General features: G+C 41.6%; 1 protein-coding gene and 1 long non-coding RNA gene across 3 annotated transcripts; both read right to left on the minus strand.

The window, feature by feature from the left end:
* Nucleotides 1-5,609: 5,609 nt before the first annotated feature.
* Nucleotides 5,610-11,590, minus strand: LOC125973754 (uncharacterized). Its single transcript, XR_007483291.1, has 3 exons — nucleotides 11,515-11,590; nucleotides 9,976-10,060; nucleotides 5,610-5,710 (listed from the first exon to the last, which is right to left on the minus strand). It is a non-coding gene; the product is annotated as an uncharacterized lncRNA (long non-coding RNA).
* A 2,654-nt stretch (nucleotides 11,591-14,244) lies between these two features.
* LOC125974152 (NXPE family member 3) lies at nucleotides 14,245-17,354 on the minus strand. Of its 2 annotated transcripts, XM_049729071.1 has the most exons (5): nucleotides 17,194-17,354; nucleotides 15,672-16,453; nucleotides 15,340-15,410; nucleotides 15,058-15,264; nucleotides 14,245-14,917 (listed from the first exon to the last, which is right to left on the minus strand). In XM_049729071.1, exons 1-5 carry the CDS (start codon nucleotides 17,281-17,283, stop codon nucleotides 14,349-14,351), a joined length of 1,719 nt encoding a protein of 572 aa, XP_049585028.1. In that variant the 5' UTR covers nucleotides 17,284-17,354; the 3' UTR covers nucleotides 14,245-14,348. The 2 variants fall into 2 exon arrangements, with proteins under 2 accessions (XP_049585028.1, XP_049585027.1); XM_049729070.1 differs by having other exon boundaries at nucleotides 15,058-15,410.
* Nucleotides 17,355-18,692: the final 1,338 nt, after the last annotated feature.

An 18,692-nucleotide genomic window follows, 5' to 3' on the forward strand; every position in this document is an offset into this window, starting at 1 on the left:
GTTAAAGGGGCGTGGCTAAAGTTGATAGAGAGCATCCTCTTCCGTAGCTATAAGTTACTTATTAGTTATAGTTATCATTTTGCTCTACACAGTTATTGTCATGCTGCATTTACTGTATAAGAAATCCAATGTGATATATCCATTTGTATGTGCATGAACATGAAATTGTTCCAATTGAAATAAGTTCTGACTTTTTATTTTTGGACAAACACACGCGTACCAGAGATTGATCCATACATGCTATGTAATTAGAACAAAAACATACTGGGAAAGTATTTAAGCACGACTGACATTTTGGGTTGAGGGGCCTCATCCCGGGAGTGCCTCACCCTGCCGTTACTTCAGAACGAAACCAGACTCAGTCAACCACATCCAGGGTTGATCGGCTTCCACCCAAAACCAACCGACGGGTTAAACTCAGCAGAGCGAACGGCCGAAACGCCCTCTGCATAACGAACCATCGTCACGTGCAAGGTTTGGCTTTAATCAGAGGTTTGTTATTTCAAGTCAAGCAAAACAGCACATCTCTGAAATTAATACGGCCAAGGGGGGATTTAAATGCTACCCTATGATCTTTCTAGGGTGTGCGGGGGATTGCATTTCCATCTACAAGGCGTTATTGCATATGGCTGTCGTGCGTATGCCAAAGCAACAGGTGGCGCTATAAACCGTAAGGCCGCGATTTATTCAACCATTAACAGATGTCCTCAACTGCCAACCAGAAGACATGGCGGCATTTTCGAGTTTCCTCCAAGCCCAGCAATTAACCCCAAGCAATATAGATAAGCCTGATTAATACTATTTGCCTTGTCATGTTGCGATAAGGAACTCACGGTTGTATATTTTGATATGTTTGAAGCATTGTCTTCACCAGGTGTGTGCCATCCAAGTTGTTTGCCCAAGAAAGAAGTTATCGCAGAATGTTACAGGTCACTCCGCTGAAGTTTATCACGGTTGAACGCGGCGATGAAATACAGCCAGCAGCCTGCCTGCCTGCTTGGTGACCTCATTAAAGAGCAGTGGGGTGAATTCAGTTTCAATGAGGCTTTTAAAAGGAGAGCTCCCGTTCTGCACGCATAGCCATTGTCCTCCGTATCAGGAGCATCAGGGGGATTTATAAACCCCTCGCAGAAACATCCGCAGCCCCGCACGTCGTTGCCAATCTCTGTTCTTGCACCCCCCCATTCACAAAAGGGGGCACACTGGGAAAGCAGGTGTGTGTGGTGTGAAGCCTGAGAAAAAGCATTCCGGCTCTTTGTCAGGAAAATGAACACAGCGGAAGACCAGGAAATGATTTTGTTGCGACACACGTCAAGCAGCTTATGAAATGGATTCAAGGGAAAGGATGTGATGAATAAACACTACGAATGAGCATGATTAGGATCATGCTAATTTAAAAATAAAACACTGAGATTAAAATCATAATCTTAAAAGAATGGAGCAGTATAAAGGCTTTTGTAAAAGTCATAATAAAAGTTCTTTATCTTCTATTTCATTTCAGGTATCATTCAGATGCAAGGTCAGGGAAGCTGGTGAGCTGTACGAGAACTTGGCATCAACAAAAGCTCGATTCGGTGGATGCTTCAGAGAGTGATCAAGTTGAATTAACGCTGATTTGGGCTTGTTGAGAAATACAATCTTCTGCAGCTTGATGGCCATAAAGCTGCTCCAACTGGCGCCGAGTTCCACTCAGTTAGGGACAGAAAAAAAATCTTACCAGCTATCAATTTCGCAACAATGCTTCAATGTCAATTGGCAAGTCATGAGATGTGTTTTCTGAGTTTGGTCATGTGAGCAGCCATGATTGGTCATCGCCTGAGTCCTGAGTAACTGTGATGTCATTTTCAGTCGACAGCAAGTATCAAAACGGCTGCCCCCTAAAATAGCGGATCTTTCTGCTTAATTGATATCCCACAAACGCAATATTCTGACTGTTTTCTGTGAAAATTACTCAAGTATAATTTGAACAGTTCAGACATTTCCCACTCTGACTCAGGCAACATACGTGTTCGTGTTTTCAGTTTTGTTTGACAGTAAACTGGGAGTGGCATTAAACAGCCTGAAGCATCCTTTTTGAAGAACGGTTCAGTATCTGTCAAACTGCTACTTGTTGCGGCGTGAGTTGATTTGACTTCACTGCCACCATCTATTACTGGCGGAGCTAGAGGGGGGGCCGCGGGGGGGGCACGAACCCCCATTGAAATATTCTTGGAACCCCCCCAGGTGCCAAGCCAGATAATTGGCTTTTGGCTATTTTCTAGGATATTTTTTTTCACAATTCCCCTGTAAGTCTATTATTACTACTCCCTTTTTGAAACAACATTGAACCAGTCACAGTGATCCATCCGCCTATTGACTTGCGATGTAATCAGACCCATGTTGGCGGGGTCATTGGGTCAAACGTCACATCAGTACACGCTACCTTGTCAGCGTTGTGGAAGTGGCAGTTTTCAACAAATGCCTTTCAAGCATTTAAGGATGATCTCATACGCCTGATAACAAACCAGCAAGCCTTGAAGGCTATCTGACACAAGTCTTTAAGCATTCCTTCTCAACTCTTTCAAGTTTTTTTGGTAACTAAGATGAGCTACAATCTGCTAGGTGAAGTCATTGTACACAAAACAAGCATCAAAACCGAGTGCTAAAAAAATTTGTGTTTTCAAGATTAGTTGCTTGGGGGCAAGGGTTAATTTGAGGCAACTCATTTATTAGACCACTATCCACTATTTGAGGCTTTGTTATTCCAAATAAGTACTTGTAAATGTTCCCAGTACTAGCACGTGTATATTATGCAAACAACAGAAGGAAATCCCATTGCTTGTCTGCCAGTCTTGGCAGAGGAATCTCGCTTCCGTTCACTCCCGATAAGAGTTCAAGTGTTTGCGTCGCATTTTCTCGCCGACTTAGTCCACGTCGTTAAACGCAAAACCCCTGAGACTACGTTGTTGAATTTAAACACAATTGGACTTGCTATTCTTATGTGTTGGTGCTCAAAATAACACTTGCTGACCTTTTGGTCTATTATTACAAAGTGTTTTTCTCGAGTCATAATTTCTTTGGGGCCAGCAGTTTTTAAGTTCAATACACACATTCATAAACAGAACGATGCCGAGATAAGGAGAAGGAAAAGGGTGGGCGACGGCGAGCGGGGGTCCGTGGCGACGTCAGAGTGTGTGGGAGAGCCGGTTGAGGCGAGCAGAAGAAAAAAGATTGAGTGACTTATTGCTAATGACTTTGCTTTTCTATTGTCGTCTAGCCCCCACGTCGATCGTGGGGGGTCTTGCTATTTTTGTGCAAATCTCTATTCAATGGATCTCCTTCTCAAATACGTCTGTGACAATCTACCTCCTCTGCATTTTCTTCCTCTTTCTTTTTTATCCATCCATACATTCATCTTCTATAGGGGTTGTCCTAATTAGGTTCATGGGTGAGCTGTAGCCTATCACATCTGATTTTAGATGAGAGACAGGGACACTTTAGAGTCTTCAATTTACCTCCCATGCCTTTCTGGAGAATGTCCAATGACGGCAGAGGACTGGGAGATAAGCCACGCAAGCACACATTGTGCCTCTCAACACTATTGTCATGCAAATTGAAAGGAGGTTAACCAATAACTGTAAAAACAATCAATAATTTCCACAAGGCTGAATAAGCTGGAATTCAGCCCTTAACTGTTGAACATTTTGTTTTTACAGCTCAGAAAAAAAGTCCAGTCGCTTGAACTTTTGTGTTGCACTTTTCATGCAAGTTATTCATCACTGCATGATATAAACACGGCAACCGTTTTGTGTTTCTTGAGAATTTGTTCGGGCAGGTGCACGCTCAGCAGCGAGGAGGCATCCCGCTTGCGAAATGAAGCTGTCAAGACCTTCCTGACATTGACAAAGCATCTATGTGTGAAACACTTGGCTGTCAAAACACAGCAGAAAAGGGAGAGAACTTGAACTATTATCTCCGTGACACATCTCAGAACATGCAATATGTTAAAAGCAAACCACTGAAAGACAATTCCTATTATCAAGCGACTTTACGATATTACCAGAAAGACAAGTTCTTTATTCTTCAGTAGGGGGTTTCACAAGAATGGTCACAAAGGAGGAGGGTAAGATCAAACTAGGAAGAAGCTATAAATTGTGAGGGGCCTTGTCTCTTTAGGAACACACTGAACTACTAAGCGTTTTCTTTTTGCATGACGGAGGTTAGCGTGCCTCGCTAATGAGATAGCACAAAGGGAAACAAAGAAGTTGGTAATTATATCCCCATTGGGGGAAACATTGGATTCATAGTCATACGCAGCCGCAGAGATTTTCGTTTTGGGAGTGAACATAGAAGGCTGACTGGCTATTTGATCTTGAAATATCAATACACTGCAATACCAGCCATTCTGATAATGGAATTCTCAGAAGAGGAAAAAAAAAATCTAGATTTGACTAACGTTTGGGCAATATCCACTACATTTAAAAACAACATGATTTCTGTAGTGTGCATTGCTTTTTTTTAAAAAAAAAAAGAAATTATTTTTCTATTTATTTGTCTATTTTTGTATTTATTTATTTATTTATTTATTTATTTATTACAGTAGTGAACTTCCTGACCCCCTGGATCTGAGTCCTTATCGGGCACGTAATGAAGATGCCTGGCAAAAAACAAAAAAGACACAGACTCAGGAAGCATTAAACCTGCCAAACAAATCATGTGGGTGAATTTCAAAGCTTCTATTACAGTTAAAGTTTCATCACAAACATTTGGAGCATACCCATAATGGTGTTCTAACCACAGTGACTTTGTACCTAATCATCAGTGGGTGACAACCATAGACATAAATTTTCTCATGCAGACGCTCTCTCCTTTTCTTTTTCTGTGACCTCAATGAATCTGTCAGGATCTTCCTGCTATACCGTTGACCATGACCATCTGTGACGCACTCCATTGACAAAGTCTGTCATCTGTGAGGGCAGCAGTAACTCATGGAAGAAGTTCTGTTTTCCCTCAACCGTACCCTTTGCATGCATTTCTTCACGCACATGCACCCATAATGTGTCTTAGAGGGAGTATCCCCACCCCCCACCCCCAAAAAAGGTGATATCCAAGGAAAGGCCTTTCTCCGGGTGACAGTGAGCACATCCAATATGGATTTGCGAATGACAGCATCTGTCCACAGGCTGCAAGTCGTTCATCTCGTGTAGTCGCCCGGAGGAGCTGCGAGGCCAAATTAGTAATCCTATCCCCACATACCAGATGCGTGCTTGCTGACATAAAGTTCACAGGTAAGGTTGCTAACTTTCACCCCTATTGTCTTGTCATGGGGGGGGAAATGGTCCATCATTGGAATGCACTCATGTTTTGCAGCGTTTAAGAAGCTACTAGCATTACTTGGAGGTGTTGCCTTTCTCACCTTTGGCATCTTTATTTCTGCCTGCCTTTTCAACAATATCGCACAATCTCAAGGTCAAAGTGAGAAAGGCACTCGTAGTTGGGAGTCAACTTAAAATCGTTTTTTTCTAAACAGCAGACAATGGAAACCTCCGTGGTGAAGGTCAATAATGACCATGTAATGGCCACGGGATGCAATTGATCATTGCAAACCATTAAGTTGGACAGAAGTGCTGGGGGGTCATCATATTTATTGATAAGACAGTTCAGTGTCTCCATTTAGAACAGCAGGTCATTATCTGCTGCTGCCAGAGATGGTGTTCCCCAGGGGTCCATTCTAGGGTGAGAGGGTTTCTTTGTCAATCCGGGACTCATATTCAGCACTCTGTTTCAAATTAGCATCTCATTCTTTTTAGTTGGTCGATATTTTGAACTATTGATTTATCTTTGGCTTTATTAGGACCAAAGGATCTTACTCTTGCGAATGATTCTTCTTTTGTATGAATTGGTTATTTTTGTGTCGTCGGCAAATATCAGGTGCCTTTAGAAAATTTTATCCAATTTGTACGAAATTAGAACCACATATACCGTCACTTTGCCAGACCCTCATTGGATCACATTTAAAGCCGCATCAAGCCTTCACAAGTCACTTCAAAGTAAACAAAATGACATTCCATTAGTAAACGACAAAATGCTGAGCTTGCACGGAGAACCAAACACTCCGGCTTTATTGGACGTAAACAACTTGTAAAGCACTTAAGTTCATTGGATACATCTGCTCGAGAAGGAATCTAAACTGTGATGTACAGTAAGCATCCTTTCAAACTAGCCTGAAGGTGAACATTAAGACGAAAAAATAAAAAAGGAAAACCAGGTGGTTCCTATTGGCGGTCTCACGTACAGCGTGCAGCTTTGCAGCAGTCAGGATGTGACGACCAGGGAAGCATCTGGAGTTTAGACCTCAAGCTTCCAGAGTGGGATGCGGTTTCCACTAAGTGAATCAATCAAGCTTTATTTATATAGCTCACATACACAGGATTTTAGGATTGATGGAATAAAACTGGTAAAAAAAAAATACAGTATATACCAAATTATCATAGTTATTGTGAGAAGATGAAAATGTCACATGTAGGGCAAGAGCTATGATTCTAAAACTAGTTTGTGAGCCAGACGTGCTGACCAACCGGGTCTTCCAGAAATCAAAGTGATGTGATAACACTGATCCTCAAAGGAAAAGCGCTGATAATGCAGAAAGGGCTTAAATCCGAAAGCTGGTAGGTGTGACACATGCGCTATGCTTGACAATTACAGATGTGGCCCCCAAAAAAAAAAAAAAAAAAAAAGACTGACGGTTTAGCAGATGTATGCAGTGTGCCGGGGCAGATCTGCTTCTCATTATGGAGCTACAGAATGGATTTTGAGAGGAGTTAAAAGCCTCCCAGTTCACTTTATCTTCTTAGACTCCCCCAATCCACCATCCTAAACCATCTTTGTCCAGACCTCCCAGTCACAGAGTCCTTCTTCTGCCACTAAATGTGATCGCTCATGTCAGTTGCCGGTACCAGGCACTCCATACATCAGGTCTTAAGTGGAAGGCTGGGTAGGCATGATTTCCATCCATCAAAACCAAAGTGGCAGGCCTTCCGTGGAAGTTTTTCCAGAGTAGGTTTTGCCTGGATCCTATCAGAAGCAGTCAACCTGAGTCAAGTGCCTGTCGGGAAGGGGAACTGGTGTAGTAGGGGTGGGGTGTGGGGCATTGACTTGTGAAACCGCTGGGGTTGGAGGAGGGTGTTGAAAAATTCCTCCAGTGAACATTCACAACACTAATGAGCAAAAAAAAAAGTGTGTGAAAAGTCTGCTTGCGGAAGAAGTTTCCTGTGTATTTTCACACTGAAGACACACACAAAAGAAGGATGGAGACGAGGATGAAAAGCCCTGAAAGACACATCCTGCACTAGTTGCTTGGAGAAAAAAGGAAGGAGGTTGTGATTGTTATTATTTTTCTTTTCTTTCACACACTTTGGACCTCGTAGAGAGACGTAGAGCGCTCCGACTCGGCTTTATTTGTGGGCTTGTTCCTCCGCCGCAGCTGCTGCTATCTTTTTAACCATTATTCCAACCAGCTGTTACGTTTGCCATCACATCCTGAGCGTTTTCTCAGGAGTCAATGCCGCTTCAACACTGGGATTTGGTGATAATAAAGACATTAATGTGGGTAATATCCTTTCCCACCAAAGACAGGTGACAATGATGTTTTTTTTCCCCCCCCTTTTTAAAAAAACAAATGGTGGAAAATGCTAATCACTGATGGTAAGTCACTTGATGGACAAAGACTTGGACGGCAAAATAAATAAGGATGTTGTCCATCATATGTCCTATAAGACAAGCTGACTTGGCAAAAAAAGGGGGGGGGGGGGGGATTTTTGGCTGCGCTACTGTGGTGCCATTAACTTCTCAATCAGTTGTATGGCAAAAATGCCATTTTACATGAAGACAAAATATGTGCATGTCTACATTTCTAAATCTAATGTTTCTAATGTACAGTACAACATCTTACTACATTTTAATGTTCAAATGAATCTATAAAAGATTCACTCTTCAACAACAAGGACCACCAGTTACCCAACCCGGCAATGGGTCATCATGTCATCAGGGCAAACTTCCATCAAAAATATAATTTGTGAACATGTGAAGTGCTCTTTTACAAAACGCTGTAAATCTATTATGTTGCAAAAGATGACCCATGACGTTTATAAACAAAAATCTTGCCCTGTTAAAACAATTTATTGGCTAATTATATGCGGCAAATGATACTAGAGCCTGACCACAATGAATGGCAGGAAATGATAGACATTTTTTTAATTTGAGTTTTATCTCCAGCCATCCATTTTCTGAACAGCACATCCTCTTGTTTTGGAAAAGAATACTTCAAAGTTGCATCCCATTTTTGACAGGCAGCTTGCCATGCTTGTCTGGAACAGCCAAGACATTGCATGCTATGCTACTTGCTTCCATTCAATCAAAACAAAAACAGACATTTTCTTGGAAAACAAGTGGAGACCTTCACTTCATTGCACAGGAAACCGAAGACTGCAGAGGAAAAATAGCTGATAACGCAGCATGACTTTAAAGCGACACGTCATAGCGGCGCCACTTTTTTTTGACGAGGCCTAGTCAAGCTATTGCATCTTGTCTGGCTCAGCTGACAACAGGCACAAAATCTCAAATACAGTAAACTAGGCTTGGATGTATAATTTTTTACAGCAGACGCCAGTCTATGAAAATAAAGCCCTAGGTGTGCAGGATGAAGGATAAACTAAAAGTGAGTGGCTGCCAGTTAGTTTTGGGGGAGGAATGCTCGGATGTCAAAGTGAATTCCTCAGTCGTGTAATGATGGGGAGCACACAATGGCCACACTGTGACAGTGGTAAAAGAGGGGCCAAATCATCAAACAAAGTGGTTCTGGGGGTACCAGTAGTGCTTCATTACAAATATTTTCTTGCCACCTCTTAATATACTGCAACAGTGCTCAATTTCCTCAAATTGTGACAACAGCCTGTAGTTTCATTTGCAGTTTAGAGTTTCACTTTATCTAGACGTTGGGGTCTTGGCGAGTAATAGCTGGCCGGTTGTTAACCTTCTGACATGTGGCGCAAACACACGGGCCAATTACGGTACATTCAAAGCACATCTGGATCTGCTCGACACCATTGAATCGATTAATCAAATGGCACCTTGCTGGTAAGGGAATAAGCCTTAGCGCTTTCATAGACTTGCTTCATTAAAATGATTTAAATGGTGCTCTGTTATGGTCAGATTCTGGACAAAGCTCCTGATTTTGTGTAATAGCTTTAGGTTGTTGAATTTGGTTTATTATCTGGTATAATTCATTGACACATTTTTAAGTTTAGCTTTTGCCAGAGCAGCTTGTGTTTGACAACTGCAAAGCTCAGACTGACTGAGATTCTTGTTTAAGTCTTGGCAGGAAGCTTCTATGCTTAAAAAAAAATGTCACTGCAACTTTTGTAAGAGGTGGGCATAAGATGAATGTCGCTTTGTACGTTTGTTTGCAGTCTAAAAACTCGTGTAAACCTCAAAGCGCCATTTTTAGTGGAACATTTCTGTGCAAAGTCTGCTCCACCACTGTGACAGCAACCTAACACATCAAATTTGACTAAAAACCACTAATTAGAATATCTATATAGTACCAAAAATAAATTGTGTTCACCTTAAGATAATATAAAAAGCTATCAATGTGGAAATGTAAAGCAAAATGTTTTCTATTGGGTTGTTTGGGGAAATTTATGGAAATTGTGTTTCACATTTGATTGTAGTATTCTACAGAGAAAGGCTTTTAGGAAATGTCTGCTAGCAGGTTTAGTGTGTTTTTGGCTATACAATGGGTGACAAGAACAGACTGGCCAATGTAGAACAGAAACTGTCATTTTAAATTCAGATTAGGTCAGATTTGGGTCTTGTAATGTGAACAAAATTACTTTTGTATGAGGTATGCTTTGGAACAAGCGTGATGTTTAGGCTCCATGCTGCAAAACTGTGAATGAGTCTAGTGTATATTTGGGTTTCCAGAGATGCAGGACTAACCTTTCCGGAGCCTGGTGAGACGGTGCCCACTTCCTGCTATTGAAGCTTCTGAAAATGGCTTTGGCTAACTTGCATGGTGGGAGAACTGGATAGACAATGGCACAGCGAGATGGACAATAGATCAGAGACCATGGACTAGTCCCTGATTTGTAAACAAAGTGCACTTCAAAACCCGGCAATTCTACAGCAACACTATGGTTTTAAATTGTTGACAATAATCTGTGTCAAGCCTTTTATTGAAATATCTTCAATACTGCATTCGTTCTCACGTAAAAGTGAGCTGCAACAGCTTATAATTAAAAGCCATGTGTTTTCTCCATATTTGCTACTTGGCAGCAGGTCATTATAGAAGCAAGAGGCTGAAAGCAAACATGACCATGTCAGCGTTAGTCTCATTTGTTCCATAACGAACCCGCTGAAGCAATCGGCATGTCCACTTGTGATTTGTTGTACGAAGCAACAAGATGCTGGAGGAGGGAAAAAAAATAAATAAAAGAAAACACTTGGCCTGGCCATAAATAAGGATGCGAACACTTGAAACCAGATGGCGTGCAAAGATGATTTGTTCAAAGGACACACTGACATGAAATTGACGAGTTCAAACTTGAAACCTAAAAATGAATTACAGATCTTGCTGGGGAGCAGGAGAAGAACCAAGAAAGTCTTGTTCACCATATCCTTCAACTTGGGCTCATATTGAAGAAGAAACTTTGTTCTTCTTGGCCATTAAAGCTCTCCTCAAGGCAAGAGGAGGGAAGACAAAGCAGATATTGAGGGAGCCGACAGAAACAGCTTACAGGGTTTGAATTTGATTAGCAATCAAATTCACCTTCACATGTATTTTTATATTTGACATAATGTATACTCAACTGTTGATTTGAGCATTACAAATATTATACCGAAGTTAACACATTTTCTGTACAGTAAATTCTATATCAACCATTCACCCTTAAATTAAGTTTCAGACTCAGCACTTGCAAAAGCAACATGCTAGTTTTAACAATAGTTATTTAATGCCAAAACCGCCTAGCAACAAGTGACCATGCAAACATGGTCTTAATCTACATTGGCCCATCTGCAAGAGAAATTTGTTTTTCAGAAACGTTCCAAGTGTCCTGCATTATAGTCTATTCAAAAGAGTGCTAGCCGAGCTTTGAGTTTTGCTGCAGTCTGGACACCTTATGTCACTTTTGGCAAAAACAATAAGTAGATGCTCAAGTGCACATTTCATATAAATGGAATCTGTTGACCATTTTTGGTGCTATCCAAGCAAACAATAGTCATTCCTTTAGTTTATGATGTCCTCAGCTGTAGCAGTGGCAGCATAGAAGTCAGAAATTTCCACAGTGCAGCAAAATGTCTTTGGCAGCAGAACGGAAAGAGCCTGGACTGTGATGGGCATACACAATGAGTACTTTCTTTGCTGCCAAAGTGAAATAAAAACAAAAAGGAAACCCTAATTAGCACTATGAGCAAATTGCCATCGCTTGCCATTGAGATCATTAAAAGCAAAAATAAGCCAACCAGACCCCAACTTACCCAGTTCTGAGGTCAGCTGTCACAAAGGTCCCAGTGAGTGTGAAGAACAACTAAAGTGGCCAACAGCAACTGTGAAAGGTTTATATACTGCAAGACTAATTGGTTCCCACAGGTGCTCTAATCAGCAAATAATACCATCTACCAATCAGAAGACACCCAAATAAGAAACTAAATGACTTTTCAAAAGCTGCTTGTCAAGTGACTGCTAGCATACAACAACAAAAATGTATGAATATTTCCATGATTAAATGCATGCCTATATTTCCTGTTCTCGTCCAGTGTTGATTATTAATTGTAGTTTTGTGTGGGGTTTTTTTTCTTCCTGGACATATTCAAACCATATGAAGCCCAAGGCAAGAGCTGCATCTCTTTTGCCATTCTAAGTGAACTAAGTTGGAGAGCGCGCACAAAGCAAAAAGGCAAGCTCATCAAAGGCTAACACGAGCTGGCACACATCTGGAAGTCAAATCCCTCGCATGTGCCATCTATCCTGCAGCCACTGTGTGTCTGCTTCATATTAGCATGCAACCTTTATGCAAGTGCGCCAAGAGTTGTCAAGGAGGGCATGATGGGAATCCGTCAAAGCATAGGCTGCTCTGTTTAACATTTACAACAAATGTGCTGTTTGTGACTTGATGTTTTAACAACACACATTTTGTGGATGGCGTGGGATCACGTGTTTTGCTCTGAGCTAATCTTTCACCACATGGGTTTTGTTTGTATCCTCGCTGGTATGTTTTACACTTATTGTGTCATACTGTACAACATGAAAGACACACGGGAGACTCGCCTGAAGGGGATCTGTGGCATGTAACCGCAGCTGCCGCTTGTAGGCGATCATGTAGAAAAAGAGTTTTCCCTTAATACTTCAGGCTTTGTTTCTGGGAGAAGATGATTTTTTTTTTCTATCGGGACATCTTGCGGCCGTTGGAAAACTTACATGTTCGTTTAGCTATACAAGTACTATAAAAGGATGGAAAAATGAAGCTTCAAATTTGATTCATGAACCAGTTTTTGTATTTTTCAAATCTAGATGATGCTGTTAAGTGAAAGAGTTTAATGAGTTTATTCTCTGATTTATGTACTCATACCAATTTACCAAAAGCTACATTGGACTAAGAAATAATTTAAATTGAAGAATGGAAATGCAAAATTAGCAATTTTTTTGTTGATATTATTCTTACTTTTGTTTTATTTATTTTTTTACTCTGGTTTACGATGCTAATATCATGAGCCTTCAGTGTCACTGAAAAATGAGGGCGTTGTTGGAGGGGCCATTTTACAGCTGGTGTTCCTGCGCTGATGCCATGGTGACTCATGTGTTTTGCCTTTTCTGTATAGGGTGACTAAACATACTTAGTTTTAAAGCATGCAAACAGCAATCTTTAAGAGATAAATATCACTGGAAAGAGCACATGTAAACAAAGTGTTACAATTCATGACCTTTGCTGTGACCTTTCAGACAGCACTGATTCCTGTTGGAGACACCGGCTAATAGCCATGTGAGTCATGGAAAATGATCACAAACATTAAGTACACTTGCATATTATGAGTCAGTACAGAAAAATACTTGAATGTCTAAGTTTGCCTTTGCAAAATATTAATAACGTTGATGAAGAGTCGATTGTGATTTTGACCTAGCTTTAAAATGTACCGTGTAGAGCTTCCACACTGAGTGAAGGGTAAAAAAAGCAAGATTGTAATGTTTGATATACTACATCTGGTGTTCCCATTTTGAAGTCTAAGTCTTGTATTTGCCCAAATAATTCCTCTGATTACCATTTTAATGCATGGCTGTGATCACTCCCCCAGGAGTTCAGGCCTCCCTCTCGCAGATCCAGTCTGCTAAATTATCGAAATCAGGTCCTTCACACCGTGAAGGATTCGGAAGTACAGAAGTGAGCCCCTATACTTTTTTTTTTTGTACTCTGCCCCAAGTTCTGTCTCATTCAAAAATATTGCTTTGGCGCTATCTGGTGGCATTTTGGTGCCAAAAAACGTGTTTAATAATATTTGATCATTTTGTTCAGATAATATGCATTTTACAAAATTAAGGTGTATTTTTTTATGCATATTTATTTTCCCATGATTTATTTTTACTGCTGTTCTGGTCTGATGTCTTACTCCAAACATACAAATCTTCATGTACTCAGTCGTGGCCCTTAACTGCTGTTTTCAACAGGAAATGTAATTGGGTGTATTTCCATCCACTTCCTGTCGCGCTTTGCGTTCCACGTGTAAATCTATCAAGCTCTTACATGTTTGTCAGCCTTGTGAGAGTCGAACTGCCAAAATCTGTTGCAGGCCTCAAAGTGATGAAACGATATGCGCTGAACTGTGACGGCAAGCTGCACTTAGAGAAACACTCAAGTTTCATTGTCAGCATCCAAAGTCAATCGTCTGCTTGGCCTGCAAGTGGAAAACACGCATGGGTGGTTCAATAACAAATGTAAGTGGGTGCAACACAGCTGCGAGTGGAAATAATGACTGGTTTACTTGTCCAAATCAATTCTTTGCACGAGGTTACAAAGTTTTTTTTTAGCTAAACGGCTCCCCCTACAGCCAACGAAGTGTAACTTACCTTTCCTGCAACAGAGAGAGAGAGTGAGCCCCCTAACGGCCAATGAGGTGTAACTTACCTTTCCTGCAATAGAGAGAGAGAACAAAACTGATTAAAACAATCAAATCTGTTGCGATAAATTTGCCAAATTTAATTTGCAAATTAAAAAATCTCAATGAACTTTTGTTTTTTATTAATACTCCTTCGGTTACAACTTGATATTTTAATTCCACGTTTGAAGTGAAGCCCTAATATTTTTTACATTCTTCATTTCTTAAATCCCGACATTGTTGCTGGACCGATGAGGGCAAATGTAGGACAACATCATGTCTACCATGGTCTTGACAATGGGCCTAAGAGGGTGCAGATTATGAGGTTCATGGTGCGCCACGACCATCTGCCAAGCGTCCACAAACCGAACGTTGAGACCCTTGAACATGGCGCGCAGCACCATGTCCTGCTGCAGTGAAAACCAGTCGCTGTTGTACAGGCTGACATCTTGCTCCAGAGACTGAGGGTTGGCTGTTCGGATCACCACCAGTGTCCCCGGCGCCCGGTTCAGGAGTCGCACCACCGCCTTGCGGATGTCCCGGAGGCGGTTTATATACACCTCCACGGGCAAAGTGGTGAAGTGAGCCCAGATGCTGAGCGCCACCACTGTGTCGCGACTGCCGGTCAGGCCATCCAGCTCGTTAGCGATGTAGCGCAAGTCGTTGCTCATGACCCACTGAGTGCGCATAGGGGGGCCGTGGATGCGGTACCATAGCAGCATGTTGTGCTTGGTGTCCACCGCTAAAAAGGGCCCCAACTTTATAGGTTTCCCCAGGTAAAACTTTTTCAAGTCTGCAGGGGAGAAGACAATAAATGCCCGGGTTACAGGATCATCTGTATGTGCTTTAAACCTCAACAGAGTTGAAAGACTAAATCGGGCTATTTTCATACTGAAGGTCAATTCCAATATTGCAACTGTACGAAGAGCTTACCTGGAAGCATACTGCTAAAATACTCGTACCACTGACGCATAGTGGAGTCGCCATACAAGTAGACTGACTTGTTCGTCAAACACTGAGTGATGGCAGATGAGTCGTTGAACTGGCCCATGGGGACGCCGTCCAATGGCCTCCACGAGCCCTGGTAGTAGTACCCAGAAGTCGCTAGCTTCACGGGATCCGGTTTTTGACTGCCTTTGTCTACATTGATGACCAACACAATGATGTGAATTAAAAAATAAAAGGCAGAGGTGTCCGTTGGAAGGTTCGCAGTACCTTTGCTGGAAGGCAGCACGTTGATGGTATCCATTGTGGAAGCCTGGATGGGAACTTTGACATTCTTGCCACTGATGTCAAAGAAGTCGATCAAAAAGGGTGCGAGAGAGAAAAAACAAAAAGATACCATGGTCAATGCATCAGGTAAGCACGCAAGGCAGGTTATGACTTTCTGAACTGGTTTTCCCATTTTGTGTTTTTCCAAATAGCTTTAGGACAAAAGCTTGCACAGGGATGGAAGCAAGTTCTAATAGGAATACCTGAATGTCTTTCAGTAGCTTGTTCTTTTTGAAACACCTTTGGAAACGCTTTTGTCACTCACTTATACATACTTTTGAAAGAGCAAAGTTTCTTCATCGGTGAGGAGGTCAATGGCGTATCCTCCCATGGCATGGTTGTATCTGGTATCACAGCTGAGCATTTTGGGCTTGTAGCAATACCACGGTTCACCGGTGCGGACGTCGGTGAAGTTACATATTGGCCCCGGTTCCGGCGGCAGACATATGTGGCACATCATCTTCTCAGATTGATCACCTTGGCGAAAGGTGCTGGTGAAGCGCACTCGATCGAGCCGGTGATCCCTTAGCCGCCGCAACACGGCGATGGCTTCGCTCGAGTGGACCATCATAACGTCAACCTGAGCCGAGCCCTCCCACAGCAGCGGGAATCGAACGGTATACAGTCCGTTTTCATGGTCCAGGACCTGCCCGGCCACACCCGCCTCGTATTTTGGGGAGTGCAACCGGGCCAACAGCAAATCGCCACCGTAACGCTTGGGTTGGCCCTTGAAGTCACGCAGTTGGATTTGTACTTCCAGCTGGTCTCCCACATACCAACTGGGCTTGATTTTGGAGGTTACGATTGTAAACCGGCTGTGGACCGGGTCACTCGTCTGGAGCAAGCTGGGTGGTGCAGAACCAGAAGGCAGCTGGGGCCAAATGATGGAGTTTAACAGTTTGCGTTCCTCCACCTCATCCTCAAGTGACAATGGCTTGGCCAGATGGGGACAGTAGGTGTGATATTGTTGAAATGTCAGGAGCCTTTCAGACAGTCTTGATGACCGACTCCAGGTCTGGACCTCGTCTAGTACTGACACTGTGTTGTAGTTCCAGTTCTGAAGAGATGACAAGAGATGCATACTGTTATATTCTAATTATGGATCATCCATTTCTCACACCATGACACAAGTGGAGTTAGCTATCATGCCATCAAGGAATTGAATAGCTGACCTTCCACATACACAATTTTCCAGTCTGACAAGTATGTTATTGCTGTTTGGTATGGTTCTGCTCTGTCTAGTTGAATGAATGATAACTATGTGGGCAAATCATTTACAAACACAGACATAGGCATAAATGTAACTTTTTACAGTGCAAATATATTGTTGCAAGTACTACAAAAAAAAATAAAAATACCGAATATATAAAATGTGATGTTGAAAAACATCTCGTGATGTTGGCAATCATCTTTAAGAGGAAATTATTACTGAAAATATAATTGATTCAATAGACTCTCTTGAGTCATTATTAAATTGTGCAATGCAATATTATTGTTTTATTCTCACTTACCTAAATTCTAATAATTCCTTGTTGTTGCTGTGTTCTAATTAGGCAATAATCCATTATATTTCATTGAAAGTAATTCAATAAAAAAAATTAAGGTCCGATATATGCATGTTAGTTATCCACTTCCCCTATCCACCTCACGCAATAAAGACTGTGACACTTTTGTTTGTACTGTCTGTTCCGTCACACCTAATCTTTTGTTTTCTTTCAAGAGAGGTAGACTTACAGATGCTAGACACCTGTAAACCTAGGAGAACATCTGAGAACAAACCTAACAAACTTCTCTTACCTTGCCTATGGCAATGTTGTACAGCAGGGATATGATTCCGAACAGGATGAGAATGCTGAGTACATACTTCCAAACCTTTAAGGACATCATTTGGATTGTGGCGATCTCCTGCTATCACCGCACTGATGAACGACAACTATGAAGTAACCTGATGAGCAGGTTGATCTAGTAGTTAATTGCACATTTCTAAAGGACAGTGTTCATTTGTGCGGGTGTGAATGTGTGTGTGTGTGTGTGTTCATTTGTTCTTTGAGTTGTTTAGGGCCAAAGTAAATAAACCATTGGAAACAGTGTAGCAATCTTCTTTAACTTGAGCATCTCTGAACTTTGAAACACCTGGAAACACCATACCTCCTTTACAATGTGTTTTAACAAAGGCCCGCGTTATTCTTCTTTTTATGCAGTTCTACCACCCTCTAGTGGCGGGTTTGAGAATGCACCATATAGCAGCCAAATCCTATCATTCAGAAACTGCCCACATCAGAAGCAATTGAGGATTGTTAATATGAGCTGGGCTTAAAAAATGGACATGGAGCAGAAAGTGATGGAAATCATTTTTGTTTCCAAAAATGAAGTCTTCACTGTAGTTTATGTCTCCCTACAGTGAGGAAGTGTCATGTCAAATCCAGAGCATCTGGATTCCTTTTTTTTTTTTTTTTAATGCAGCTTATTAGCGGCCTGTGTGATTTATTGCACTCCATTGAGCGCTTCTGTCAAATAATTCCTCATATTATATGGCGGGGAGGTTCCCCACAGAGGGGTGGCAGGTGTTTCTCCAGATGACCACCATATCCATCTATAGCTTCTCTCTGGAGACACTAACACAGATGTACATACATGCACTCAAATGAGTCAAAATGCACACAAAGCTTGCACAAAAAAATTCACACTAAATTTTATCTGTCATGGTGATGAAATTATACACTTGATTAGGGGAGAGAATCCTTAACTTCCAGTTATGTTTTTAATGTGAGGATCAGGCTGTGGATATGAACTCACTGTTGACCTTCTCCATTAGTCTTGGGCATTTAATGGTTTTCCTCATGCGCCTTCATTATGTGCATCTCTTCTGTGTGATGTGGCCTGGGGGGGTGGGGGCATTCTTTATGTTCATGGCAGCAGCTGCAGCAGCAGGAGTAACATGACACACTTTGTCTACACACTGGACACAAGGTAGGCTGGCCTCAGCATGCTACCACATCAGAGCTGGCCGCTAATGGGACAGAGGAGGTTATGAAGGCCATTCAAGGGGTCATTAAGTTTAACTATTCCGTCCTGTATGGGTTAAAATGGTTCAACTAAAAATATCTAAGTTGAAATTGTTGTATTTATGATATATGATCACTTTTTCCAGATCAAGACCCGAATTGGTTTTACGCAAATTTTCTGAAATGATATTTTAACATTAGCATATACTATTAAAAATATATAAAATTGTGTAAATAGTTGCAATTGGGCTCAACCAATTCCATTGAATGGGTGTCAGAATGGCACAACAC

Source organism: Syngnathus scovelli, chromosome 8, assembly GCF_024217435.2.
Source record: "Syngnathus scovelli strain Florida chromosome 8, RoL_Ssco_1.2, whole genome shotgun sequence".
Taxonomy (NCBI): Eukaryota; Metazoa; Chordata; class Actinopteri; order Syngnathiformes; family Syngnathidae; genus Syngnathus; species Syngnathus scovelli.